Source organism: Molothrus ater, chromosome 3 (assembly GCF_012460135.2).
Source record: "Molothrus ater isolate BHLD 08-10-18 breed brown headed cowbird chromosome 3, BPBGC_Mater_1.1, whole genome shotgun sequence".
NCBI lineage: Eukaryota > Metazoa > Chordata > Aves > Passeriformes > Icteridae > Molothrus > Molothrus ater.
The window spans coordinates 30,982,288-31,008,039 of NC_050480.2; the positions used below are offsets into that span (position 1 = coordinate 30,982,288).

At 60.1% G+C, this 25,752-nt stretch overlaps 2 protein-coding genes across 2 annotated transcripts; both read right to left on the reverse strand.

Annotated features, from left to right (window-relative positions):
* Positions 1 to 119: 119 nt before the first annotated feature.
* Positions 120 to 7,016, reverse strand: LOC118685260 (uncharacterized). Its single transcript, XM_036380710.2, has 11 exons — positions 6,561 to 7,016; positions 6,128 to 6,247; positions 3,496 to 4,995; positions 3,005 to 3,085; positions 2,697 to 2,783; positions 2,479 to 2,570; positions 2,190 to 2,275; positions 1,556 to 1,622; positions 1,268 to 1,431; positions 865 to 999; positions 120 to 656 (listed from the first exon to the last, which is right to left on the reverse strand). The coding sequence occupies exons 1-11, from the start codon at positions 7,014 to 7,016 to the stop codon at positions 427 to 429; spliced, it is 3,018 nt and encodes a 1,005-aa protein (XP_036236603.2). The 3' UTR covers positions 120 to 426.
* On the reverse strand, positions 6,952 to 21,176 carry LOC118685259 (spectrin beta chain, non-erythrocytic 5-like). The gene is made up of 24 exons (XM_054514226.1): positions 21,109 to 21,176; positions 19,874 to 19,953; positions 18,827 to 19,842; positions 15,661 to 15,768; positions 14,300 to 14,455; positions 13,474 to 13,605; positions 13,159 to 13,350; positions 12,994 to 13,077; positions 12,760 to 12,878; positions 12,491 to 12,605; positions 12,140 to 12,226; positions 11,718 to 11,833; positions 11,396 to 11,540; positions 11,073 to 11,179; positions 10,874 to 10,952; positions 10,608 to 10,709; positions 10,401 to 10,532; positions 9,885 to 10,141; positions 9,644 to 9,767; positions 9,293 to 9,478; positions 8,830 to 8,985; positions 8,147 to 8,367; positions 7,655 to 7,832; positions 6,952 to 7,338 (listed from the first exon to the last, which is right to left on the reverse strand). The coding sequence occupies exons 1-24, from the start codon at positions 21,174 to 21,176 to the stop codon at positions 7,021 to 7,023; spliced, it is 4,278 nt and encodes a 1,425-aa protein (XP_054370201.1). The 3' UTR covers positions 6,952 to 7,020.
* Between the last annotated feature and the right edge of the window lie 4,576 nt (positions 21,177 to 25,752).

The window sequence follows — 25,752 nt, forward strand, 5'->3', positions numbered from 1 at the left end:
CTCATTGCAGGGCCCTCCTCCTCTGAAGCTCCCTGACTCCTTAGCAAGGACCACCTTGCAGAGAGCTCCTTTCCTCCTGTGCTGATGGATGCTGCTGGACAAAAAAGCTCCACACTAAGTGTCCATTTATCTTTTAATAAAAACCATCATCCACCCCCCTCTGCTTGTACTGTGAGTCATTAGGATGCCTGGGGAGCCAGCAGCACCCAGGGAGAGCACTGGGCAGGAGGGGTGCTCAGCACCAGGCTGAGGCTGGGGGCTGCAGTGGCTGGGGCACAGGGCAGCCTCAGGGCTGGCTGAAGCAGAGCCCCTTGCCCCTGGGGAGGCAGTGAGCCATTAACTGCTGCTGGGAGTAGAGACCACGCCAGAGCGGCCCAAGAGGAGGATAAGAGGCAGGTTAGGGCATTTTCTCCCTTAGTCTGGGGCTCACTCTTTCTTCCCAAAGAACTTCTTGAAGACAGATTTGTTCTTGGTGCGAGGGGGGCTGGTGGTCTTCTCCCCCCGCGCGTCGCGGGGGCTCCCTGTTGGGGCCACGAAGGAGTGGCAGCGTGCCCGGGGCACAGCCTGCTCCCCTATGTACAGCGTGACCGAGTAACTGCTCCCGGCCCCCGCTGCCTCCTGGGGCACCGCCCGTGCGCTCAGCTTCTGGTACGTGGCTGCAAGAAGGAGCAGTCAGCGCGAGGAGCAGAGTGCCAGCAGGCCCTGGCAGCCCCCTAGAGCCCTCCCCAAATGGGGGCTGCAGCCAAGGGCACAGGTACGTAGGACCAGGTGTGTGCTGGAGCAGCATCGCATCTGTCCTTGGCTGTCTGGGGACAGAGGCAGTGGTGCCACCTCCTGGCTGTGACAGAGAAATCAGGACTGTACCTGAGGTGAAGGAGTAGGACCTCCTCTTGTTGGCCACCAGCCCATAGTCATCCTCTGGGCAGATGTTGTCCCACAGCCCGGGGGATGCCCTGGATGGCCACTGCTGCTCCTTGTGCCCAGCCCCCTGAGCATTCTCTGAAGCAGAATGGAGACATGTCACAAGGCAAGGCCATCACAGGACACCCCTGTGTCAGCCCCAGAGAGAAGAGGGAAATGTATGACTATCTCAATATCCCAGGAAGTGAAGTAAATGTTCCTTTCCCCATGTCCCAAGCCCTGGGACTCCTAGCCCAGATACCACCAAGTTCAAGACTGACCAACAGCCTTCAGCCTCCCTCAGCTGTCTCTGGGCTGGGGAGAGAACCTGGGGGACAGTAGCAACCCAGCCAGACAGGAAAGTCACCTGCTGCTGTCACAGTCCCATCGACTGGGCCATCCTGGCTGCCCAGAGACCGCTGCAGTAGTGGGCTTGCACAGGGTAACACCACAATCTCCTGGCTCTTGGTGCTGGTGACCTGGTGATGTCCTTGGAGGTGGGAGGCCCCAGGGCTGGAGACCTTGCTGAAACTGAAAGCAGCAGAGATTTAGCAAACCAGACTAGCCCACCAATGTCCTGCTGGAGCAGCATGCTCTGGGAGATGTGGGACAAGAGTTATACCAAGAGCCAGCTGGCCAGCTCCTGGCTACTCACCTGCCAGTACCACCAGTGCCCTCGACATGCTGTGCTGCTGCCTGGAAGTAATCCACTTTGGGGAAACCTGGGGGCACAGCAAACATCTTCTGGATGCTGGCAGTGCACAGGACTGCCACACAGAGCCAGTCCCTGATCTGACTGCCTATGCTGCATGGCAGGCTCCTCCAACCTCCTGCTGTAGCACCTGCTCTTGGTCTTGACAACCAACCTAGGATTTCATAGCAGGGCTTGAACTCCTCAGGTATGGGGACAGCAACAGGAAGACCTCAGTATTACAGGTGTCCTTGCCTCAAGGGCAAGCAAGGCATTTCCAAGCCCAGCGGATATGGAGGAAGACCAAGGCACAATTATAATTTTCCTGACACGGGCTTTTTGCTGCTGAGGCACCACTGACGTCAGTTGTGCTATTCCTGATTTATAGCTGTGTATGTGGTGTGAAAACAAAGCCTCCAAATCCTGCCTGGCGGAGAACTGCTGTTCCCAAGGCAGGCTAGGAGGATGCATAAATCAGAGTAAAATGTTGTGCTGCTTCTCTTCTGACCCCCCATGTATCAAAAAGCTCAGTGGGGGCTGAACAAACATGGTAACCACATAGAGCCGGGCCTCTGCTCTGCCTGCCAGGGCTGCTCACCTGAGTTTTGCTGCAGCTTTGAGACCCATTCGTTCATAAGGGGCTGGGTGGGGGCCCTCAGGAGGTATTCAGAGCCATCCTGCAGCCTGCAGGGAGAGGGGAAGAACAATGTAGGGTGCAGATACAACAGCCCCCACCAGACCACTAAAGAAGAGAAGCAGGTGAGAAAGAAGGAAGGAAATCCTCATCTAAGCAGTGAGCTGGTCCTGCCTGGGGATGTTGGTATGTGTCTGCTCCAGCAGGGACACTCTTGGGAGGGCTGTGGTTACTGCCCTGATGGGGCACTCACTGAAGCCTGAAGCAGTTGGTCTTCTTGGTGTACTCGGCATCTGGGGTGCAGACTGCCCCGGAGAGGTTCAGGGGAAGGGCCACCACGGAGCTCTGCAGCACAAGCGAAAGCAAGGACAACAGCGGGATTGGATGGCTCTGCCTTCCCTGGCCACGGGGCCCAGAGCCATCACCCTGCCACCAGCCCCCTCCCTTGTCACCCCAATGTCCCCAGGGCACCTTGAGGCTGTCCCTGCGGTCCTGGTAGAAGCACAGTGTCTGCCTCATCAGCACGGCGTGGAAAAGGCCCCAGGCCCGGCAGCTGGCCTGTGGGACGCAAGCAGGGAACAGCTGTGGTGCCAACAGCTTTGGAAGAAGACAGATGGTCTCATGGCACTCAGAATGCGGCCCAGGGCCTCTGAGGCTGTGCCCTTCCAGAATGGCCAGCAGCATTGCTGTGGTAGTTCCAGGAACATCCTTGCCTTCTCTCCACCCCCTGACATGTCCCAGCACCTCTGTCCCAAAGAGCCCCACAGCCATGTCTGTACCTTTCTCCCTCCTGTCTGCAATACGTGCTTCCTTTCCAGCGTCCCCTCCATCATCTGAAACTCCATTTTACCAGGCAGGACCTGCAATGGCACAGAGGGTGAGCAAAAACTTCTCTGGGGCTGGTGGTGCCAGCTCAGCCTCCATGCACATGAGGTCTATATGACCCATCCCTGGTGAGCGATGCCAAAGTGGCAGTGGGATGACAATGAGGAACAACTTTCTCACCTGGGCAGGGGCTGGGCTGTGTCTCAGCTTTAGGGGTGAAGTGCCACCTTGCTGAGGCTATGGATTGGTGGAGGGTGTATGTGCTGCAGGAACCCCAAATACCACACCTAGCCTTTCCCCAGCAGCTGAAGAAAAGGGGCCACTGGAGTCAGGGAGTCCCCAGATAGAGGTTATGTTTGCTGGAGTGGATAACCCAGCTGCTGCCTTGGCTGCTCCCCAGCCCCTACCTGACCCTGAAGGAGAATCCCTGGCCTGTGGATCTCACCTTGCTGCTCTCTCTCTCCTCTTGCCGATGCCTCCGCTGATCCCAGGCACTGGAGGCATCTAAGGGGGCTGCAGGCACCAGCTCCTCCATGTGGGGGGAAACCCTGAGCCCACTGGGACTGCCACTGCCACTGTGCACCACCCTGGGGCTCTGCTCTCCCGAGGGGCTCTGGAGCAGCTGGGCAGCAGTGGGAAGGGTGAATTTGGCCACTAGCACATTGTTGGCTGATGAGAGGATGAGGGGCCCGCCAGCAGTGGCGCTGGGGCTGGCCAAGCTGCCCGCCCTGCTGCCCGTCCTGTGGCTGGCACAGCTGCCTCCTGGTGAGCTCTGTCGCTCGTGTGCCCCATCCCAGATGGCCTGCAGCTCCTCCTCCTCTTCCTCAAACTGCCTGTGGGCAGGGTGGCACACTTCCTTAGTGCCCAGTGCAGGGCTCTGGGGCTGTGGAGAGCCCAGTGCCCACTCAAAGACTGAGAGCTGGGTGGGGGCAGCAGGGGAAGCCGGGGACCCTCTCGGCTGGCTGCTGCTGGCTGGCTGCTGTGTGCAGGCAGGGCTGGGGATGGCTCCAGCCCTGCCTGGGGTGCTGGCAGGGGATGATCCAAGCTCCAGCCAAGCAGCTCTGTGGTGCCTGGCCCTGCCAGAGGCAGTGGGGCTGTCAACCTGGACAAAGCGGGTTCCCAGCTCTTCCCCCATGCCAACACGGGATGGCTGACTCGGCCTCAAGTCCAGAAGGTCTTTACTGGTGCTGCTGGGGTGCTGTGGGCTCCAGTGCTCCTTCCCAGCACGGTGTGCTCTCTGCTGGCTGTAGCTGGGCTTCAAGCTCACCTCCTCGAACCACCTTTCTTGCTCGCCCTTGGGGGACATCCCCAGCCTCTTGCTGGGCCCCTGGGGACTGTGCCTATCTTCCTGCCATCCAACTCCATGTGTGCCTGTGGGCTTCCACGGCCTCACCCCTTGATCCTGCCTCTGCTCCTGCCCCTCTGCTTCCTGCTGCCGTGCCTCAGCCCCTCGGCGGCAGCCCAGAACCACTGCATCCCGTGGCAGCTCCAGGCTGAGCACAGAGCCCAGGGAAACACGGGGGCATGTGATTTTGGGGTGAGGGAGGCAGGGTTTCTGAGGGGCTGCCCCGCACTCGGCATCGATGTCCTGCACCAGCGGGTTCCTGACGTAGAGGAGCAGCTCCCCAGGCTGAGGTCCAGCGGCAGCTGCCCCCGGCCCCCCCTTCCTCCAGCCACATTTCTGAGGCCACGTGTTGCTGGGGCCGTGGCATTCCTCGGGCGTGGGCCTCAGGGAGCTGTCGCCCATGATGCCCCGCAGGGTCAGGAGCCGGGCCTGCTCTGCCCGGGCCTGCTCCCGCCGCTGCAGGCTGTTGAAGAGGCAGCCAGCGCTGGCCTTGGGCAGGGTGTGGGACACGGCCGCCATGCCACCGCTGGGCGCTGCAGGGCGCCGCACAACGGCGGGAGGCCGCTTTGCCGTGCAGGTTTTCCTGGCCTCCGCCTGCACCTGAGGAAACAGAAGGAGAGAGGCGTGATCCCCGTCGCTGGAGCTTCCACCACCCTGTGCCAACTGCCCCCTTTCCATGCTGCGTCTGGGAAAGCAGGGGGCTGCAAGGGCAGGCAGACAAAAATGCTCACCAGCAGCACATGCAGTGCTGGGAATGACAGAGCGTCACCTCAGTCCCCTGAGGGCTGCTCCCACACGGGTGCAGGCAGGGTAGAGGCAGACAAGGGAATCTGCCCATGATGGAGTTCTCCAGGTGTGGTACAGCTGGGGCTGACTGCCATACAGCTTTTCCCTGGCACTGCTGACCTCCAAGCCATCACTTTTGGGTGGCCACTGAGACAGCAGTCACTGCAGTCCATGCCTGCCAGCCCTGGATGCTCCAGGCAATAAAGCAACGAATGCAAGGGCAGGGACTGAGTGCAGACCCCTCCCCTCCCGTTCCTTGCAGACCCTCTCCCGAGCTTCCACAGCTGCAAGAGTCTGCAGGAGCTGGAGCAGTGTCCCCCTGGATCCCTTAGGCTGGGTGGTGCCCATTACCAAAACTCTCCTGGCAGCCCAGCAGCCCTCCCCCTGCCTCAATGCCTTCCAGCCTCTCTGTCCTTCTCCCCTCTCCCCTGGGCTACTGGGCCAGGCTGCCCTTGGGGCTCCTCACACACAGACCTTTTTGCACAGGCTCTGGAGCAACAAGCAGATGTGATCCCCTACAAATTTCCAACTCCCAGCCTCAGAGTTACAAGCCAAGCAACCTGGAGTGAGATTCCTATCCCACCAAAATGTGCACCTCACACAGCCCCAGCCATCCTTGCCCCCTTTGGCTGGCTACACAAGAACTGCTGCTGCCCCCCCAGTAATGGAGCAGGGAGGCTCTCCCACTGGCCACCAGCTAGCCATACCTCCCATGGCCACCAAAACTACTTGAATGGGGGGGGCAAACTGCAGCAAGCCCTGCCTGAGTCCCCTCCTCACACGTCCCAGCACCCACACTCTGGACCCCACAGCACCAGAAGGGTTTTCCCTCTCCCAGCAGACCACTGCCACCTGGGCACCATGGCCTGGCCAGGAGGGTTGGTGGCAGGCAGGTTCACGCCATGCAGCCACTCTGCCCAGCATGCAGCCTTCCCCGGGACGTTACCTCTTCCACCAGCTGGCGTGGTGGCTTTCTTTTTCGCTTTAAGCTACCCCAAGTGTTTCCTAAAAGCCCCTGGCAACGCTTCCAAAAGGTTTTACAGCCTGAGTGTTTAGTGGCGGGGAGCTGAGCAAGGGGAGAGAAAGAGACACAGAGAGGACAGAGTGGGCAAGAAGCTGCAGCAGGAGAGCACAGGCAAAGTGGGTGGCGCAAGCCAGCCTCAGCCCTAAGGCATCACGCAGCATCAGCATGGCCAAAGGCCCCTCTCCTGAGACCAACACAGTCCCAGCAGCTCACTTAGAAAACGTCAGAGGGGTCTCAGCTTGGGGATCACCCCGCTGCCTTCCCAGTCTGCATGGAGCACAGCTCCAGAGAGCTGGCCTGGCTGTGTGGCTGCTCGCCCATGGTTCTCCCAAAGCCTCCCACCATCCCCCCGTACCGCTGGCAGTGCCTCCTCGCCTGGCCGCTCACTGCTGGCCAGCAGCTGGGCCTTCTTCTTCTCGCCCTTCTTGCCAATGCTGAGGATGAGGTTGACCGTGCCCCCGAGACCACAGGGGCCCCGTGGTGGCAGCAGCAGCGTGGAGGTCTCAGCAGGATCCCAGGTGCCAGCTTCCTTGGGGGATTCCGCATCATGGGCTGTTTTGCTACTGGGCTCCCCCCAGCTCTGCTCCACTCCTGACAGGGCATCTAAGAGGGGTGATGTGGGTGGGGAGATGGCTGTTTTCTCTGGAAGCTTTGGATCTAATCTTTGCACAGGCTTGAGGAGGGAGGAGGGCGTGAACTTCACTGGGCTGTGGATGCTTTCCAGGTGGGGTGAAACACGTGAAGCATGCTGCTCCTGGGGAGCAAGGCAAGAGAAGGAACATGAAGGAAGGGCTGCTGGAGTACCAGGCATTTTCTCAGGACAGCCTTCCCTTTGCCATGCCTGAACCCCAGAGACCTCCAGGGGTATTGGCATGCATTCCTCCCCACCTTCTGCACCACTCACTCCATCCAGTGCCTCTGCTACCCTCAGCCTCAAGGCTGGTCATTCTCCCTGGCAGTCTCAGCATGGCTGGGTACTCACTTGACCTGGTGGGGGATGTCCTTGAGAGATTCTCTGGCTCTCTCCTGTCCTCCTGTCTGCTCCCCAGATCCTGCTGCTGATGCCTCTGTGCTCGCCAGCGCACCAGCACCCAGCCCAGCATGCTCTGCAGCTCTTCCAAGCGCTCCTTTATCTGATGGGAGGAGAGATGCTGGGCAGCCTGCAAGGACTCCTGGCCCAGGGACACTGGCCCTACCAGGATATCTCACAGCAGAGCAGCTAGGAGGTTTTTGCGAGTGGGATACAGTCGCAGCCACATCAAATCAGATCTCAGGATCCACTGGATGAAACTTCTTCCTGCCCTGAGCAGCCCCAGGGATGCATAGCTGTCCCCCTCCCACTTACTGGGGCTCTGCACCCACACCGTGCTCTTTCTTTCATGGTCTGTGCCCAGAGGACTTCAGGAAGTGCTGAGAATTTTCCCCCAACCCTACTTCCCCTGTCCTTACTGTTGCACTCAGGTAGTGCTCCTCAGACACCAGCTGCTGCCCTGCTGCTGCTAGTGCCTCAAACTCCTTGAGTTTCTCTTCAATTCTTCTCTCCAGCTCCTCACATGGAGTCTCCGGGATACTGGAGCTGCTTGGGCTTTCAGAGAAGATCTGAGCCCGGGTGTCCTCAGTCCAGGAGCTGTGAGCACGTGAAAGACAGGCTGAGGAATGACCCAACCCTTCTCCAGCCCTGCAGGCCCCAGGGAAGCCATTCCCATGCTCAGTGATAGCTGGAAGCAGCTCCCTGAGGTTGTGGCAAGGCTGTTGGGGCAGGATGAGATGCTGCAGGGCTGCCTCACAACAGACAGCTGTGGTGCAACCCTGCATTCCAGGCTCCCCATGGTCACGCCTGGCTGCAGCTCCAGCACTGCCCACGTAGTTGCCAATGCCATGCTCTCACCAGCTCCCCCTCAACCCCCACAGAAGCAACCCCAACAGCTCACTGCCACTTACATCATGGCTAAGTAATCCTTGAAGAAGTGCCGGAGCTGGCTGGCCTGCTGCACGCGGAGCCGGGTCTCCCGCAGCAGCTCTTGCAGCCCTGCCCAGGCCCACAGCGTCTCCTGCAGCTCCTGGCTGATGGGGCACTGCCGAGCAGGACACAGCTCCTGCAAGCGGGCAGCCACCCTCTCCAGCTCCTCCAGCTGCCCTTGCAGGGTCTGGGACACTGCATGCTAAAGATCACAAGGCAGGAAAGGTTTGGGATGCATCCAACCCCTCTGAACCCAGGCTGCACTCCCCTGCATTCTGGGATGCAGGGACAGAGGAGAGGATGCTGCTACATGGGCAGAGCTAGCCTCAGTGGGGAGCACAGCAAGAGCACAGAGCTGCCTGGCTTCCCCTGGCTTCCCTGCCCTGTGTGCACGAGTCGCTTCCCCACCAGAGGGAAGATGAGTGAGGTGCTGGCAGCTGGGTGTTGGCACATGGGAGCTGATGCAAGCTCTGTCCCCTTGCCTGGCCCATGCTATCAGAGGGGAGCAGAGCAGGCAGGTCTCAGCTCCACTGGAAAATTCCAGCCCGCCCTGCCACAGTGTGCCAAGGCTTACAACACCTGGGCCCCCAGAGGGGGGCCAGTGCCTCACTGGGACAGCCCCAGCCAGCCGGGACACCTCCCTGGCAGTGCTCCCCTGACTCACCTCCATCTCCTGCTGGCAGCTTAGCAAGCCCTGCAGCCCTTGCAGGTCCTTCTCACTCTTCACTGTGGTGAAGCTCTTCTCTGCTAGGGCAATGTCTTCAGACAGCGCCTTGGCTCTGCACTGAAGGGCCTCCAGCTGTGGGGAGATCTTTGCCACCTGGATGGGCAGGAGAGGACACAGAGGGAGATCAGCCCCGGGGTGGAAGCCCCTGTGCTACCACCTGCCACACAGCCCCAGCCCACCCCAGCCTGGGGACACCCTGCCATGCAGCTGCACAAGGGCAGGTGCCAGCCATGTGAGAGACAAGGATGCCAGCCTTGCACAGAGCGGTTCCCATGAATCCCAATGTCCCCGAGTCCCACTGAGGACAGCTGAAGTGGGTGCCCTGTCCCAATCGGCCGGCATGTCTGGCTGCAGATGAACCTCCCGGATGCATCCCCAGGTCCCAGCCTCTGTTCCCTACCAGACGCTCCAGGCTCTCCGTCTCTGCTGCCACCTCCATGACCCGCTCCCGCTCCTTCGCCGCGTCATTCAGCATCTCCACAGCCTCCTGCAGCTCTCCCAAGGGTCGACTCATGATTGGAGACTTCTCAGCCTGGGCTGAGAGCGGGGGAAAACACCCCTGCGAGCCGCAAAGCCCACTCCCTGGCTGAAGCCAGCAGAAATACCAGACATAAGAGATGGGGAGTGACACCCCAGGCAGCTGGGCTGGAGGGGAGCACCCAACAGGGCCCCCATGCCAACTGCAGATCAACCCTTGGTCCAGTCCCAGGGATGCTTGTGATCCCAAGGGATGCTTGCCCTCACTACTCACTGCTGCAGATCCCTGCTGGCTCTGTGCCTCCTCCTCTTGCAGGTCCTGCAGGAACTCAGACAGCACCAGGGAGTCCCGCAGATCTGCTGCCCGGTGCCGCAGTGCTGCCTGCACGTGTGCCAACCTGCAGGGAGAGGTGCTCATCAGAGGTGCCAGCAGCTTCTGCACCTCCTCAGGGACAGCATCCTCCTCCCCACCCAACCTGGGCACCAGAGAAGAGGCACCTTCCTCCAGGACTCACTTCTCCTCCACCATCTCCACTTTCCTCTGCATCTTCCTTGCTCCCTCGTGCTCAGTGGGCGCCTCGCCTGCTGCTTCTTCCCGCAGTGCCTGCAGCTTGAGGCCACAGAGCAGGAGCTGCTTCTCCAGCCGGCTCATTTCTTCCAGGTCCTGGCGCAGCTCTGCTGGGCTTCTCATGGCAGCTGGCTCCAAGAGAGACCCAGCCACGTCTTGCAGCCATCGCTCAGCCTGGTCCAGCTCCCCCACCAGCCTCAGGGCCTTCAGGGAGAGCAGGGAACCCATCAGCCTGGCTCTGGGCCCCCCAGAGGAGGCAGGAGTCATGCTGGCATCCCACTGGGGGTACCTGGGGCACAGGCAGCATTATGGGAGAAGTGTGCCCTCTGCAAGGCCAGCCAGAGACATTGGTGCCAGTGCTGCATCTCCAATCCCCAGAGGTGCCAGCCTCAGTTGGTGATGCCCAGCAAGCTGTTCCAATTGGAGCACACCCTGTGCCCCCAATAGCCCTGACTCCACATACCTTATCGATTTCTTGCAGCACCACACCATTCTCCTGGTGCCTCCTCTGCAGGTCCTCCCACAACTCGCCCAGTTCACGCAGCATGGCCTCCACCTGAGGGCTCCCGGGAGGCCTCCCTCGTGCTGACCCCTCCTGGGAGGGAGGGAGGGCAATCAGGATGGGCCCCACCTGGTGTCTTCCCCCCACCTCACATCCAAGTAGGCTCACCAGGAGCACAGCCCTGGCACTGAGTTCTTGCTGCATCTGTGCTGCCTCCACTGGACGTGGGGGGACTCCCATAGCCACACTCTCCTTGTATGGGGACAGAGTCTGCTGAGAGCAGGAGACATGCTGGTTAGTGCCTAGACCAGGCGTGTGGGCACAAGCCCGCATGCCCACGAGCAGCAGGAGGAGGTTAGGGAAGTGAGTCCTTCCCCAACACTGTCTCCTCTTGGATGGGCAGGGAGCAAAGGGGACTCTTGAGGATACATTACCGTGTTCACCACCTGGCAGACGTCCTGCACTTGGGTCTCCAGCTGCTGCATCCCCCACTCAGCCTCTGCCTCTTTCCTCCTCCAGCAGAGAGAAGAGAGGGACAGTCAGGACTGCGAGGCTCCCCCTTGCACAGGGGAACCCCATCCCTGTTCCCTTTGACTCTGTCCTGATCCCATAGCCACCTCCACAAGCTGGTACCTTTTGTTGTCCCCTTGGTGAGGGGACTGTCCCACTGCTGGAGAGCCAGGGTTGCTCTCCTCTCCTTTCTTGTTCTCTGCCATCTTCTCCAGCACATCTTTTGGTACCTGCAGCACAAAGGTTCCCATTCCTCCTTGGCCAGCACAAAGCACATGCCTGCTTTGCCCCGGGCCTGGCACTTATCACACCTCCTATAACTGCTGGGACCAGATCCAGGAGTGCTCAGCTTGAATTCTGCCCAACACCTGAACCCCTTTCCCCTAGGCTCCCTTGTCTTCTCGGAGCAGAGGAGCTGAAGATGGCTGGAGGAAGCCAGTGCTTACCATGCTGCCGAGTCCTCTTGTCCATTTGGCTGCTGCTTCCTTACCCACAGCCCCGTGACTGCTGTCGTCTCCTCGAAGCTCAACATTTGGAGCTGCAGCTCTGCCCCCTGGGGAACTGCCTGCCCATGCTGGAGCCTTCCCTGTCCTGGAAAAGGAAGGCAAGGGAAGCCCAGGGGAGCAAAGGATAAAGAGAGACCTTGAGTGGAGCTGGTGCCCCAGAGACAGCCTGCTAGGGGCTAACCCAGGTCTTTCCCAAGCCTCTGGCTCCAGTGCTGGGAGGTCAGGGTTGGGACCCTGGGGCTCCTGCCCAGCTAAGCCCTACCTCAGTGCCTGCTGGAGCTGCGCCCAGCTCTCCTTTACGTCTCGGTGCTTTGAGGTGACTCGGGCTGCCAGGCTGGGCTGCAAGTTTAGGAGCTGGGACACGGTCACATCCAGCATCTGGAGAAGAGAGAGCAGCTGAGAAGTGATGGAGACAGAGCTTGAGACTGATGAACCACCATGGCCATGGGCAGGGTGTGGGATGACAGCCAGCCCTCTAGGGGCAGAAGAGGCAGTGAGTGCCTATCCCAGTCCTTGTCTGCGTGGGGAGACTCCCCCATCCATCACACAGCCTCAGCCACCCACAGAGGGGTGCCTGCAGAGCCCACAGCGCTGCTGGTGGCAGAGCTGGCCTGGGAAGGCTCACATTTCCCCTGTCAGGATGCTCCCCAGGGCTCAGGGAACAAGGCAGAGTCTTGCACTCACCATCACCTGGCTGGCTATGTCCCTGACATCCTGATCCTGGCAAGGCTCGCCCTCCCCTGGCTTCCCTGTACTGCAGATGCTGCTCTGCTGTAAGAAGAGGCCACAGTCAGCAGTGGGAGGAGGACAAGGCCCTGCTCCCAGCTCCAGCAGAAAGAAACAGTGCAAAGCTGCACTTGCCAGCCTGGCTCCCTGTCTCCATCCCCTGGTTCTCTCCCCAAAGCCCAGGCTGAGAGTGCTGGGACCACAGAAGCTTCCATGCAGGGGACAAGAGCAAGGTGCTGCCCACTAAGTTTCATTCAGGCCATGCAACAGCCCCACACACCAGGGTGAACCTGGCTCCAGGGCAGATACCTTTGCATGGATGACCCCGAGCAGGATATCTGCTTGCTGGAGGAAGGAGGCCACCTCCAGGGCCAGCTGCAGAGCCTCGTGGTGCTCCTTCAGGGTCCCCTGCAGCCGCAGCCACCTGAGCAGGTGGAAGGGGAAAGGTGAATGGCAGCCTGTGCCTGTCAGGGGAGCTGTGCAGAGCTAGGCCAGGAAGTTTGGGGGGTCCTGCTTCCCAGCTGGTCAGCTCCTGGTGCCTGACTCTGCCCTGTTCAGCCCGTGTGTCCTCCACTCACGCTTTGTTGAGGTGCTTGCGCCGGGCTGAGACGTTTCTGCTCTCATTTTTGCCTTGTTTCTCCAGCTTCTGGGCCAGGCTGTTCAGCTCCTTGTGCAGACTCTGGAACTGCTGCTCCTCCTGGCCCAAGCAGAGAGGAAAGACTTCAGCATCCCGCCTCAGGGACCTGTGCCATGCCCCAGCCTCGAGGCGTTTGGGGTCCCTGACAGCTTGGCAGCCCCCCAGCACCTCTCACCTGCTTCAAGTCAAGGATGCGGCGAGTGAGCTGGATCTTATCCGGGCATTCCTGCAGGAGGGCTGCCAGAGAGGGCTTCTCCTCCTGGGCCAGGCAAGGGTGTGAGAAGGTGGGGGGACAACTAGGCTATCCCTTTCCCCAGACCATGCTTCCCATCCCTCAAACCTTGTGCTTGATCCATGCCTCCAGCCGCTCAGCTTTCCTGTTAAAGTCCTGCAGACTCCGCAGCCCGCCCAGGGCTTTGCTCTGGCTGGCAGCCGTCTGCTTCAGGAGCTGCCACTGCTCCTGCAGGGCCAGCAGCTGCCTCCGCACGGCCTCTGCACTGGGGCCTGCCCTCCACATCAGCTGCTCGCCCATCTGTGGGGCCAAGGGAGCCACTCAGTGTCAGGGATTCCCAGGGACCCTCTGCTGCAGAGAACCCATGACACAGGTGCTGTGAGTAAGGGGAGCCATGCCACACCATGCCCTGCCTGACCCCACCTGATTGAGCTTTATCAGTGTGTTCTCAAAATCCTTCATGTCCCGCTGCAAGGTCTGGGCCACCTCCTCCCAGTCTTGGAGTTCACAGCCGTCCTTCAGGTCCCGCAGTTTGCCTCGCACCCAGCTCTCTGCCTGCAGCACACAAACAGCCACGTGGCTGGGGCCTCCACCAGAGCCTCAAGGACACGGCTTTGGGGGCCCAAACCCAAACATTCCCACAGCTGTGACAGGGACTGGAGTGCACCCTTTCAGCTCTGGGAATCAACAGGCCAGCACAGGCACCGAGGACAGCATCTGTGGCAATGGGGGTGTGAAGGTGTGCAGCACCTCACTTCTTTCCAGCGTCTGCCTCAGCCCAGCAGGAGAAGCTGGGTTCGCCCAAGCAGGCCAGTCTGCACAGAACATCCCTGCACAAAGCATCTCTCCTCGCTGCATCCTGCTCCCCAGTGCAAACATCCATGCATTCTTCCCACCATGGCATAGAAGCAGCCCTCCCACCATCTCAGTTCCCACGCTGCTGGGGAGGGACAGGGTCTGAGAGGAGGAGGAGGAGGAGGAGGAGGAGGAGAACGGGGCACGGGAGGAGCATGCGCACACGGAGAGGAAGAAGGGCCCTGGTGTGGGCTGACCCCCTCTCCCTGGGGCTGACAGCCAGGGAGAGGCAGCCAAACATGATCTCATGCCACAACCATGGCTTCGCTCGGGCTGGGAGATCAACCCTCCCTGCTGTGCACCCCACCCCACCCCAGAGCTGACATGAAAGGCTGCCGGTGGCCCTCTGTTCCGCTTCCCACACAGACCCTGGGAGAGGGCCCAGCTGCCTCACCTGCAGCATCTCCCGGTTGAACTGGGCTATCAGAGGACTCAGGTCAAGGAGAGGGGCTGCTCCCACGCCGCTGCGCCCGCTGCATCTTGGTGCTGCAGCAGACTCCTTGCCCTTGGGGCTCTCTTTCTGGGGTGATGACACTGGGGATGCTGCCAGCTGGGGAGAGCAGAGGTGGGGTGGGGAGTGTCAGTGTGCTGCCCCAGGGAGCCCTCCCTGTCACCTCCCAGCAGCATTTCCGAAACCCAAATGAAGTAGGTCAGCACGCCTTATTCTTAACTCCACTCCTTCCCTGACATATTTGGGGTTCTCCTCCAGCACACCGAGGTACCACTTCCCTCTACCAAGGCCACACTGGTGGCTTTGGCAACCCCAGCAGGGGGTTGCTGGGCTCTCCCTCAAATGGGTCACTCTCTAGGTCATTCCAGGCTGTTGGGATGGCACCCAGCACCTGGACTGGTCCCAGCACCCACACTGGAGATGGATGCAGTGCTTGCTGCCCCTCCAGCCTCAGGCAGTGCATCCCTGCGAGGAGCATTTGTGTCTCTTCGGTGTCATGCAGGGGGATGCTGCCAGGGGATGGATGGAGGACCATGAGGCAGGTTCCTGGTAAGCCCCACCACTCCTAAGCACCCAAGACCCCCATTCCTGGTGAGTGGTTGGAGGGGGCAGAGAGTGCAGCATCTCCCTTGGGATTTGGCCTTGTGGGCAGCCAAAGCTGATGAAACCCTCTGTCAGGGTTCCAGCTCTGCCAGGGGTGACAGCAAAGGTCAGCCAATGAAAGTGCTGGCCCTTCTCCAAACTCAGCCCTGGGCCCAGCTGCACGCTGCCCAGGGGACAGCACCATCACCCGGGCACTTACTTCCCACCCTTCTGCCACAGGGTCTTAGCTGCCCCCGAGCCCACCAGGGAGCAATTTTCCAGGAGCCTGTGGAGCAGTGGGGTTTAGGCAACTGTTTCAGGCTCTCTAAGCACTCTGGCATGTGCTGCCCTGCTGACAGCACGGGACTCACTTTCCAATGCCTGTTCTACTTAACCACAAGAACTACAGAAATCCTCTGTCTTTTTTTTTTTTTTTTAATAGCAACACAGATTCTCAGGCCCTCCTATGACTCCGTGACCTTTAGTCTCTTGGCTCAGCCATGGCTGGAGGAGCCCATAATCTGGCTCCCTTGGAAGTAGTAAAACCCCTGGGTGCTGCCTGGGGGGCTGATTCCTGGCCCCATCATGCCCAGCTTGTTCCCACACTCACTGGAAGAGGCAAGGCTCCATTCACACCTGGGCACACCACCAGTGACCAGCCTCAGAGCTCAGCTCCAAGCTGCATGTCATGCCCCCCTAATGTCGAGGGCAGAGGCACATACCATATACAAGGGAGAACATCTGTCCACTGGAGAGCAGAAAACACTGGCCTGAACACTCCCAGGCTCCTGCTGCTTGTCCTCCACATCCACATCCTTCCTGAGGAACACCTAGAGGCAGGAAGGCACAGCTGTGAGCCTGGTACTGTGCTGGCAGCCAAGGGGACAGAGGAGCACTCACCCACCTCCCCCTGCCCTGGGGCCAGACACCGCTTGGCTGCACTTTTGGCCATCCCTCCTTACACATCTTCTTCTTACCAGGCTTCTCCAAACAGCATCCACAGCTCCCCCAAGTGTTCAGCAAGTGGAAAGAGCTCCTAAGCCTGCTTTGCTCACTGCCTTCTCCATTTTAGCTCCCAGTACCCCCAACACCCTTTTCTCTCCTCGAATTGACTCCAAAGCCAGCAGAAACCCATTTCATGATCACCACTGATCCCTGGTCATCTAAGGATGTTCAGAGAGAGACTCTCCTGCCCTCTTCCAGAGCAGCAGGGCAGAGGCATGAGGGCACAGGATGATATTAGCTCCAAAATCATGAACTTGAATCCTCTCAGCTGCTGATCCCTGATCTCAGCCTAGCTGGAAGATGAGTTAAGGGGGCAGCTGGCTTGCAGGGAAGGGCTTCCAAAGGACAGGGGTGAGGGTGGAAGCAGGAGAGGCAGGAGGAAGGAAGTCCAGGAACTGCAGCCAGGCACAGAGAGGATGTCCAGGATGAACTCCACATTACCTTATACTTGATGCAGCACAGCCCCAGGAGGAGAGGTGCGTGGGATTGCTTGGATCATGCCCAAGGGCATTAAGCCTCATCCTCTACAGATGGATCTTTTCTTGGGCTGTTGGATATAACAGGCTAACTTAGGGACCTCCTTCCACTCCCTTCCTGGGGCCACCTTGCTGTCTCTGTAACAGCCATCCAAGCAGGCACAGGGCAACAGAAACAGGGTGGTGGACAATGTGTGCTGCCCTGACAAGCCTCCTCTGAGACCGCTGCAAACAGGGTGCTGGATCAGCCAGAGCCAGGCTACTGCTCCTCAGGCTACTCCAAACTGAGGACACTGTCCAAGGGAAATGAACCTAGGAAAATCAGAACTCCCTTCCTGAACAGAACACAGCTTCCCATCATCTCTCCAGCACTGCAGAAGAGTCTTGACATGAATGGCAGCCCCCAGCATAGAGCTGCTCCCACCAAAAAGTCTCAGAGCCCCACAAACAGCCCAGCAGCTCTACAGCCCAGCAGGAGAACACCACCACTGGACCTTTCCAAGGGCCTACAAAGCTGCTGAGGACAGACCACTGCCACATGCCACAGCATCCCATCCCAAGCAGGAAGAACAGTCAGGGTACAAGGCTGAATCACAGCCCAGCAGGCACAGTGAGAACTCAGCAGGACGGTATCAGAAGGAGAGGACACCTCCCGGCCTGACCATGGGCCTGAGAGGTTTGGATGCATATTTAGGGAATGATAGGGAGCTAAATGTGAAGTGCCTGTGAGGCATAAGACCCTAGAAAGCTCTATGCAGTAATGTCTCAGGCTGGCCCCCAGGGCTCAGCCGTGGGAGACAAGCCTGCAGGTGACACGGGAGCTTTAAATAAAGTCCCTGTCTCACGATCCGTCAGCCGCAGGAAAACAGGGCTGCCAGCACAACGATGACTTCATCCTCCCGCAGAGCTGCTCCACCGGGACTACCCCCCCCCCCCCCCTTCTCGGTCCCTCTGGCTGGAGCTGGGTCCTCGATCCGGCAAAACAACAAACTTTCTCAGCAACCAAAGTCCGGGAGAAGGAGCTGAGCCTGCCTCCTGCCATCCATGAGGTGCTGTGCTAAACGCTCCCTAGCAGGACACCAGGCTCGGTCACACGAGCAAAGCCACACGTGAAATGAGCGCAGCAGCCTCAGCTGCCGCCTCTGCAAACACTTCTTTCCCCCTCTAAAAGCAAAATTAACACGGCACATATGCTTTCCGCATTCCCACAGAACGGGCACCATGACTTCCCACGAACAGGGGAAGACCCTCCTAGGCAGCACTGTGCTCATCCTGGAGGAGCCCCTCATTCCTACGGGGCAGGAGGGAAGGGCAAACCCAAGGGCTGCAGGGTACGCTTGGGAAAGCATTACCGTGCTCTGTGTGGGAGATAGTGTCCCTCCTCTCCTCCAGCTGCCATCCCACATGTTTTCCCCTGCCCCCCAGCTCCCTCTTTCTTCCAAAGCTCCATCTTGCCCACCTCTTTCAGCTCCACACGCTTGTGCTGGACAGGCAGGAGGGGCCGATCCTGGCAGGCTCCCGGGAGTCCCACACCACCGTGGCCAGCACGTGTCCCTGCCTTATATGACAGAGGGGAGCCCTCACGCCGATGCCCTCCGGGCTGCGCAGGCTCCGGCCGCCCAGCGAGGAGCTGACTGCGTGCCGGAGGAAGCGGCACCTCTTGCGAGGCTGTGCCTGGCCTTTATTGGCAATGAAGATGAGGGCTTTGGCAGTGGGCTGCGCGGCTCTCCCCAGCACTATCCTGCCGGGAAACCAGCTATGCAGGTCAGGGTTAAATCCCAAGGAGTTCCTGCCTGCTCTTGCCAGAAACTGCGACGTCTCCGAGATGCCTTCCTCTCCATCCCACCCACAGGGGGTCTCCTGGGCTCTGGCACGGTTGAATTTGCACCTCTGTGCCTGCTAGCGCTCAGACTTGGAGGGCAGGGTGCCGAGAGCCCTGGGTCCTGATCCTAGCCTTGTCCCAGCTTTGCCTGGCTGTGTGGCCCTTCATGAGTCACTTCCCTTCTCCCAGCCTCCGTTTCCCCTCTGGTAAACGAGAGAGTGAGTTCCCAGCTCCCCGCACTCAGCTGCATCACCACAGGCATCTCCAAAGCTGAGCCCTCCATAGCCAGGCTCTGGGGCAGGGCTTTCCTGGCTCATCTCAGCCCCGGGGAAAGCTCATCTCGCTCACCCGCGAAGACTTCCTGCCCTCCAGCCTGATGGGACAGAGAAGTGCGGGGGCGGGGGGGGGCACATGGCAGGAAAAACAACTACCTCAGGAGCCCTGCAAACACTGCTACCTGGACGGCACGGGCAAAAGGCAACAGGGATGGGCGCAGCCTCCCCAGGACCTATCCGTCCCTTGGCAGCGAGGAATGGGGAATTGCAGGGAAGACGGGGCGAGAGCAGGGCACCGGGTACCGCTTACCTTGAACTGAGCTTTCCCTGTCCGGCTGTTGTTGTTGTTGTGGTTCCTCTCGCCGCCGGCGCGGGCAGGGTCCCCGTGTCCCCCCGCCTCTGCCGTGCCAGCGTCCCCGTACCAGTTGGACAGCGTGATCTTCTTAATGGAGCGGGCTAGGGAGCTGCGGTTCAGCCGGTCCTCGTCGGGGCCCCCGTCCTCGCCGGGGCTGGGGCTGCGGGGCTGCCCCGCGGCGGCGGCGGGGCCGGCCCGGGCGTGGGCCAGGTAGAGGGAGATGCGCTCGTTGATGCTGCGGCGGAGGCCGCGGTGGCTGTCCAGCGCCGAGGCGAGGGCGATGCCGGGGCAGGCGTCTCCAGGGAAGTCCGCGGCGCACTTGGGCAGCGAGAGCCTGGTGCTGATGGTGAAGGGCTGCACCTTCCTCGCCGTGCTGCCCGACATCCTCGCCCTCCCCGCTGCCCGCTGGGGGCACTGGGGGTCCCGGCCCGGGCACCGTAGGGTGAAGCGGCCGTGTGGGGCCCCCACGGCGCGGGAGAGCGGGTGATGGAGATGGCCCGGGCAGCGCCGGCTCCGTGCCCGGGGCGGGCAGGGGCGCTCAGCGGCGGGGCGGCCCCGTGGCGGGGCGCAGCGGGGCGGGGGGCGGCCCAGCAACCATGGCCGGAGCGGCGAGGCGCGGGCAGCCGTCCGGCCTCGGCTGCCTGGGCGGGCCCTCCGCCCCCGCCGGGGCGCGTCCCCTCCCCTGCCCGGTCCCTCCTCCCGCGGCGGGAGGAGCCGCCGCGCCCTGCCGGGTCCGTCCCGTCCCGTCCCTGCCCGTGGCCGGCCGGCTTCAGTCGTCCGCCTTCTTGCGCAGGTTGAGGAGGCAGAGCAGGCAGGTGAGCAGGGCCTGGCGGCTCTCCCGGGAGCGCAGCCGGCGCCCCAGGCGGCGGAGCGGCGGCAGCAGGCGCCGGCGGGCCAGCGGCAGCAGGCGGGCGAGCAGGGCGCGCAGCAGCGGGGCGGCCAGCGGAGGGGCGGGCATGCTGCCCCCGAGCCTGCGGGCACAGCGGCACAGCCCCGGCTGACCTGCGGTAGCGGGGGCGTCCGGCAGCTCCTCACGTTTTGGGACGTCTGAGCTGAGCGGGAAGTTGGGGGTCCGCACGCCCCTGAGAGCGGGGGCTGCTTGGGGCAGGCCCGAGAGAGAAGCGCGGGAAGGGGCTCCTTCCCGCCTCTTGCCCGGGTCGCTCTTACCCTCTTTGGGATCCTTGCTGCTCCGGGACACCACTCAGCTCGTTCTCCCGGAGCAGCCTGGACTGCTCAGCTTCCCCAGCGTGAACCTGCCCCCAGCCCAAATGGCAGGAACAGCTCCAGAGCAAGGGACAACAAAAACCCCCCAGCTGTTCATTTAAATGCCCCCTCCTCCCAGGCCCGACACACACTCCCTGAAAGTGATACTGCTTCACAGCCGAGGCCCCATTTGTCGGGGTGGCAGTGTAGGGGAGATAAGGGGGGCAAGGGAGGATCAACATCTGCCCACCACAGAAATGTGGGCTGGTAGGGTGGGGTTCTGTTTCACTGCAAGGCTTTGCCATAGCCCTTGAGCAGACAGCTGAGTCCAAAATATGCCTGCCTGTCATTCCCTGCTAGTGCCAGCAATTGTCACCTGCTCCTCTAAGGGCCAGGAATGCAGGGCAGGTGAGCCGGCAAGGCGAGTAGGCAAGGGATGGCCCAAGGCGTAATGTACTGAGGAGCAGATGGGTACTCCCCTGAGAAAGAGCTTTAATTTGGCTCCATGAGTGGCTCAAGAGCAGGATGGTAACGAGTGTCCTGCACTTTCCAGCTGTGTTCCAGTGTTCCCAAGCTGAGTTAGCTTGGGGCAAGCCGCCAGGGGAGCACAAGCTAGCCAGAGTGAGCGTGCAGGCAGGAAGGTCCATGGTCATGTCTGTGCCCTTTCACTTCCCTCCTGTGCTGGACCTTTGTTTTGTTCCTGGTGGATGTCTGTTTTCATTTCCTCCCCTTGTTTCCTTCCAAAATCCTGCCAAGGCCCTACTTTTGGCTCTCGCTCAAGAAGAATTTAGGAGAATGAACAGACACGAGGGACCAAAAACCACTGTTCCATTTCCCTGCCTGCCTGCTGTAAGCTGTCCCTTGCCCAGTAAGTCCCATCCAAGGGTGGTTAGCTCAGCCAGGGTGACCTTTCCCAGCCCCACGGATTCTTCCCAGGGAGCCAGCCATGGATGAGGAAAGCAGGCTGGGACACCATGTGCTGAAAGCAGAAACAGCTCCCCGATGGCCCCAGAGCTTCAAGGAGCGGGGCTGACGTCAGCCCCATGGGACTGGCCTCTGGAGGCTCCTGGGCTCCGGGTGGGCTGCTCTGCTCAGAGGCCATGGTGCAGGCTCAGGGCTCCGTGCTGGCCACCAGCTCCATGCTGGCCACCGTGCTGGGAGCAGGAAGAGCTCCCACAAAGGAAGCAGGAGCCAAAGCTTTGCTGCAGCTCTGTCAAGGTTTGCATTCCCCCAGGAGGGAGCATCTCTCCTTCATCAGGGAGGCAGCGGGTGCAGTGCTTGGCCTGCTCTTGAGACTCCTGGGTTCACTGTGCTGCAGCTGATGCTGGATCAGCCTCGCTTAGTGCCTCGATTTCCCCAGTACAGCTCCACTGGGAATATCCTCTCTTGTGCAGAGGGCACTTGCAGCACTCTGAGCACGCTGGGGACCACTGGGATGAAAATGCAGCACCCCAGGTCAGTGTTAGTGATGGCAGTAACAGAGGAGAGTGGACATCTTATTTCCCAGGGAGTCTTTTCCTAGGAAAAGCCCTGCCTGGGCTGAGGGAACTGATCTTCCTGCCATCCCCACTGGAGGAATCCTGTCCTCCAGTCCCACGGGGAAAGGGAGGTGTTTACCAGGTGCAGAGATGCTGCAACACATTCCTGGGAGCACTGCCTCTGAGTGTTAGGTTGTATCTGAGTGTAATGTTGCCGAGATAGATACACAAGGGAGTGGATGGAAAATTCTTTGGGAACAAAGGGGCTGTAGTGTGTGGCCTCTGCAGAAACCTGTTCCTTGCCAGGGAGGGAGTGCAGAAGGCTCTCACCCTGCTTTGAGAGCCAGATGCTTGCAACATCCCAGCACTGAGAAGAAGGTGGGGCAGGGCTTAATTGCCAAGCTCTTGGGACTCATTGAAAGGCAGATTTTTGTCTCTTGCCAAAAATTCAGAGATCTTGCCGAGTCGCTTTCCCCATCTGGAAGGTGTGGGTCCAACTGGGCAACAGTACAGCCCAGGGAGATGAAGGGATGTAAACTTTATCCTCTGTCAAGTAGAGCCCACAGCTGGGAAGAGAATGCAACCTTGAAAGAAAACAAAATCGCAACAGTATCTACTTCGAAACCAAAGATTTAGGGCAGCAGAGTCCTGCCCGTGTGTTTCCTAGGCCAAGGCACCTAGAGCCTTGCTGTAACTTCTCTGAACCATGGAGGACTTTCTGGTCCTGCAATCACTGCTCTGTCTCCCAACACTTTTTGCTGGTCTATGTTTCACCCCTCTTCACCAGAGTACTCAAAATTCCTCACTAGATGGTTGGCTTATGTTTGGCTGGGTATGTGTCAAGACCGCTTCCTTTCAGGCATCCATTTTTTCTTTATTGTATCCCCTATTAACTGATGGGAAGGGCTGAGATCCACTTCCTGAGCCTAAACAGGGACTGTATACCTCTCCATAGCACTTAATTCTCACAGATGAGCAGTTAACAGCTGACAACAGGGAAGAAGGAGCAGGAGATTCCCCTGGGCAGCACGAGGAGGATGTGGGCTTCTGGTAAGCATGTGAGTGGAGCAATGCTGGTGAGATAGCAGGGCTGGAAGCAGCCCACACAGGGGTCTATCCTCAGGGTGGTGGCAGGACTGCACAGAGCTGTCCTCTTGTCTTCTCCTCCCTGCCATCCCAAAGCCCTGAGAATTCAGCTTGTCCAAAGCCCAGCCCCTTCCTTCTTGCTGCTGAGCCTGGGTGAGCTCACAGCCCGCACATCCTCTGGGCAGATCTGGAGGCTGGAGCCAGCCGGCACCTCCATCTCCTCTGGGAGAGGATAGACCCGTTGGGAGGCACGGCTGGAGGGTCATGGATGTGTGCTGTGCCAGCATCTGGGCAGGAGAAGGCTGCGCTACCTCCTAGTACAACTCCCTTCTGTGGAGGGAATGTCTTCTGAGCAGTCCTGTGCCCCATCACACAACAGCCAATCTGGCACAGGCCACCCCAGGAGTGACCTGCCAGCACTCAGCCTGCACCCAGAACAGCACCTCTGCTCCGTGGGAGGGCAAGACCCTCATGCCATCTCAGAGGCAAGGGACAGAGCAGCCATTGGCACAGGCTGTTTTATGATAAAATCTCCAAATGATTTAGCAGGTATCATGGGAAGAAGGGCATCTCCAATGGATGTATGAGACTTGCTGCAAGTTTTGCTCTGGGCAGCACTGGGAGCTCTCAGAAGCGGCAGGGGAGGAAGATGAGAGTTGGGAAAGCCAAGAGTATTTTGTTTTAGGAAATCTCACCCTTCTGGCAGGGATCCCAGAGGGTGCTGGTGGTGGGGACAGTGGTGGCACCCAAGCACTCAGCCCCGTGCAGGAGGAGCACAGGCCATTCCTGCTGAGGAGGGACACAAGTGCTATAAATAGGTTGTTTAATGCACTGTGGCCAGGCCTTGGAAAGCCCCAGCCCAGGCACATTCCCTGCTGCCGGTGCTGAGACGGCAGCTGTTGAAAAGGCCGAATCCAGCAGCTGCTGGCTGGCGCTCCTGGCCCCAAGTCCCAGCCCTCCTGTTCCCCTTGTGGGGTGGCTGAGACCTTAGCATCCCTTGGCACAGGTGCCGAGGCTCTGTACTGGTGTGGGTGCTGCTTCCTGAGCCAGCAGTGACTGCAGGATGCTGCTGGTGCCAGAGGGACAAGGAGGATGAAGAGAGGGCTTTCTTCCCTGATACCCCTTGCAGCAGTGGGGAGGCTGCCGTGCCTGGCTGGGAGCTGTGGGGCCATGCTGGAGTCAGCTGCTGCCCACTCACGAGCCCTCAGCTGTGCCTGTCCCCAGCCCCAGCTTGGGATGCTGGGCTGGGCCCCCACACCCTGTCCCTGCTCACACAAAGGCCCCTTGTGCCCACGGGAATGACATTCCTGCAGTCGTGGGCCTGGGGCAGAGTGAAGCGTGGCCAAGGGGGAGATGCCAGAGCCCAGCCCAGCTGCTGGGGCAGCTGCTGGGGCCAGGTGGGGATGGGCTGCAGTCCTGGCCCCCTCCCATGCCTGGGGATGGACATGAGCAGCTGGGGGGAGAGGGGGAACCCCCAGAAAGGGCAGGCAGCTCTGGGCTGTGGGAGGCAGGGCCGTATGAGCTGCAGGAAATTCTGGGATGTAGGGGAGCAGGAGCAGTGGTGCTGTGCATCCATGGTCGCTGCTGGCCCACCCAGCACACACCTATGGGACAGGTGTGGGAAAGGCAGAAGTGCTGGCTAGTGCCTGTGCCAAGAGAAACCCAAAGCCAAGAGCAGGTCTGGTCCCCTGCCCCCCTTGCTACTCAGCTCACCTCAGGGTTTAAGGTCTCTGCTGGGCATCTTTTCTTGTTCCCTTTGCAACGAGGGGGATGAGCCAGGCTACTTATAGTGGCATTAGCTGGGGAAGCCCCCACCTGCCAACCCCCTGCTGATACTGTCCTGCCAGCTGCCAGGGCTGGGGAGGGAAGGGATCTGCCAGCTGGCACCCAGAGGGAGGGAGGGAGGGAGGGGGCTTCTGGTAAGGCTACACCGGGGCACCTGTCATCCCAAAGCCAGGGTGTCACCATGCCCTATAATTGGGCCTCTGTGTGTGTGATGAGGCCCTGCAGCTGGGACAGCTCTGCCTGCCTGCACCCCTGTTGTGTCCCACCTGAGCCTTGTTTTGCAGGGGATTTGGGATTGCATGGAGGAGCAGGAAGCCTGGGCTGGCAAGCCCTAAGGTACTCCCAGCCCACAGGGAGGCAGCTCAGCTCACCAGTAGTCAAGAGACAAGCACAAGTAGCCCACCTGCATCCAGCCCTGGGGAGCCTCTGCAGGAGAGGGCAGCCTTGTGAGGCACTGGGGGGCTGGTTCCTCCTGCCAGCACACCTCAGCTCCTGTCTGTGCTCTGAGCCAGGCTGGCTTGGTCCAGAACTGGTGCTGCCCCACTGTGGGGATGCTGGTCCCAGAGAGCTGGGCTGGTCCAAAGGACACCCATATAAGGGATATTGAGATGGATAAAGTACACAAGGTCACTCCTCTTACAAATGCTGAGCACCCCTGGGGCATCCAGGCTGCAATGTCCTTCTGGAGTGTGAGCAAGGAGCAGGATGCACTGACAGCAGTCCTGCTCTGAGCCACATTGTGAAAAGCCCCACCATCCAGCACTCCACTTTCATTTTTGTGGAAGGCTTCTCCTTCTAGCTATAGCTGGCATGATCTCAAAGGGAGCAGGGGAAAACATTCACTTCCCACAGGCTGAACCCAGGGAAGAAATAAACCTCTTTTGGTCCCTCTCCAGGGTCCAGAGTTCCAGGCTGTCCTCCACTTCCACCAGCTCCATAGTTAACTCCATCCTATCCTCTTTCCCCTCCCCAGCCTCCACAAAACCCCTTTCCTGAAGAGCAGTGCTCCCTTCCCTCTCTCTTAAGTGGTGCTGCCCCAGGTGGAAGCGTTGAGACACCCGTGCAAAGGAAGAGGCAAGGTTTATAAAGTCCCAGGGAATGTGGATGTCTCCAGCCCCACAGCAAGACCTGCCCTGATGGTGCTGCTCCACCTGTGCCCCAGGCTGGGCAAGCAGCCAAGTGACCTGGGCTTGGCTCTGCACCGGCCCATGGCGAGCAGAGGGAGGACGCAGACCCCAAGAGACCTCCCAGAGCACAGGTCTAACAGACCCCAAGAGACCTCCCAGAGCACAGGTCTAACAGACCCCAAGAGACCTCCCAGAGCACAGG

Bases quoted from the DNA above. Each gene is read 5' to 3' on its own strand.
- LOC118685260 (XM_036380710.2), bottom strand. From the start codon at position 7,016: ATGCCTGGTACTCCAGCAGCCCTTCCTTCATGTTCCTTCTCTTGCCTT. The intron at 4,996-6,127 runs GTAACGTCCCGG...CTGTTTCCTCAG, and splicing joins CACGCCAGCTGGTGGAAGAG to GTGCAGGCGGAGGCCAGGAA. The intron at 1,432-1,555 runs GTGAGTAGCCAG...TGCTGCTTTCAG, and splicing joins GGCACTGGTGGTACTGGCAG to TTTCAGCAAGGTCTCCAGCC.
- LOC118685259 (XM_054514226.1), bottom strand. From the start codon at position 21,176: ATGGCCTCTGAGCAGAGCAGCCCACCCGGAGCCCAGGAGCCTCCAGAG. The intron at 19,954-21,108 runs GTCAGCCCCGCT...CCCCGCTCTCAG, and splicing joins GCCAGTCCCATGGGGCTGAC to GGGCGTGCGGACCCCCAACT. The intron at 10,533-10,607 runs GTGAGCCTACTT...CCTCCCTCCCAG, and splicing joins GTGCCAGGGCTGTGCTCCTG to GAGGGGTCAGCACGAGGGAG.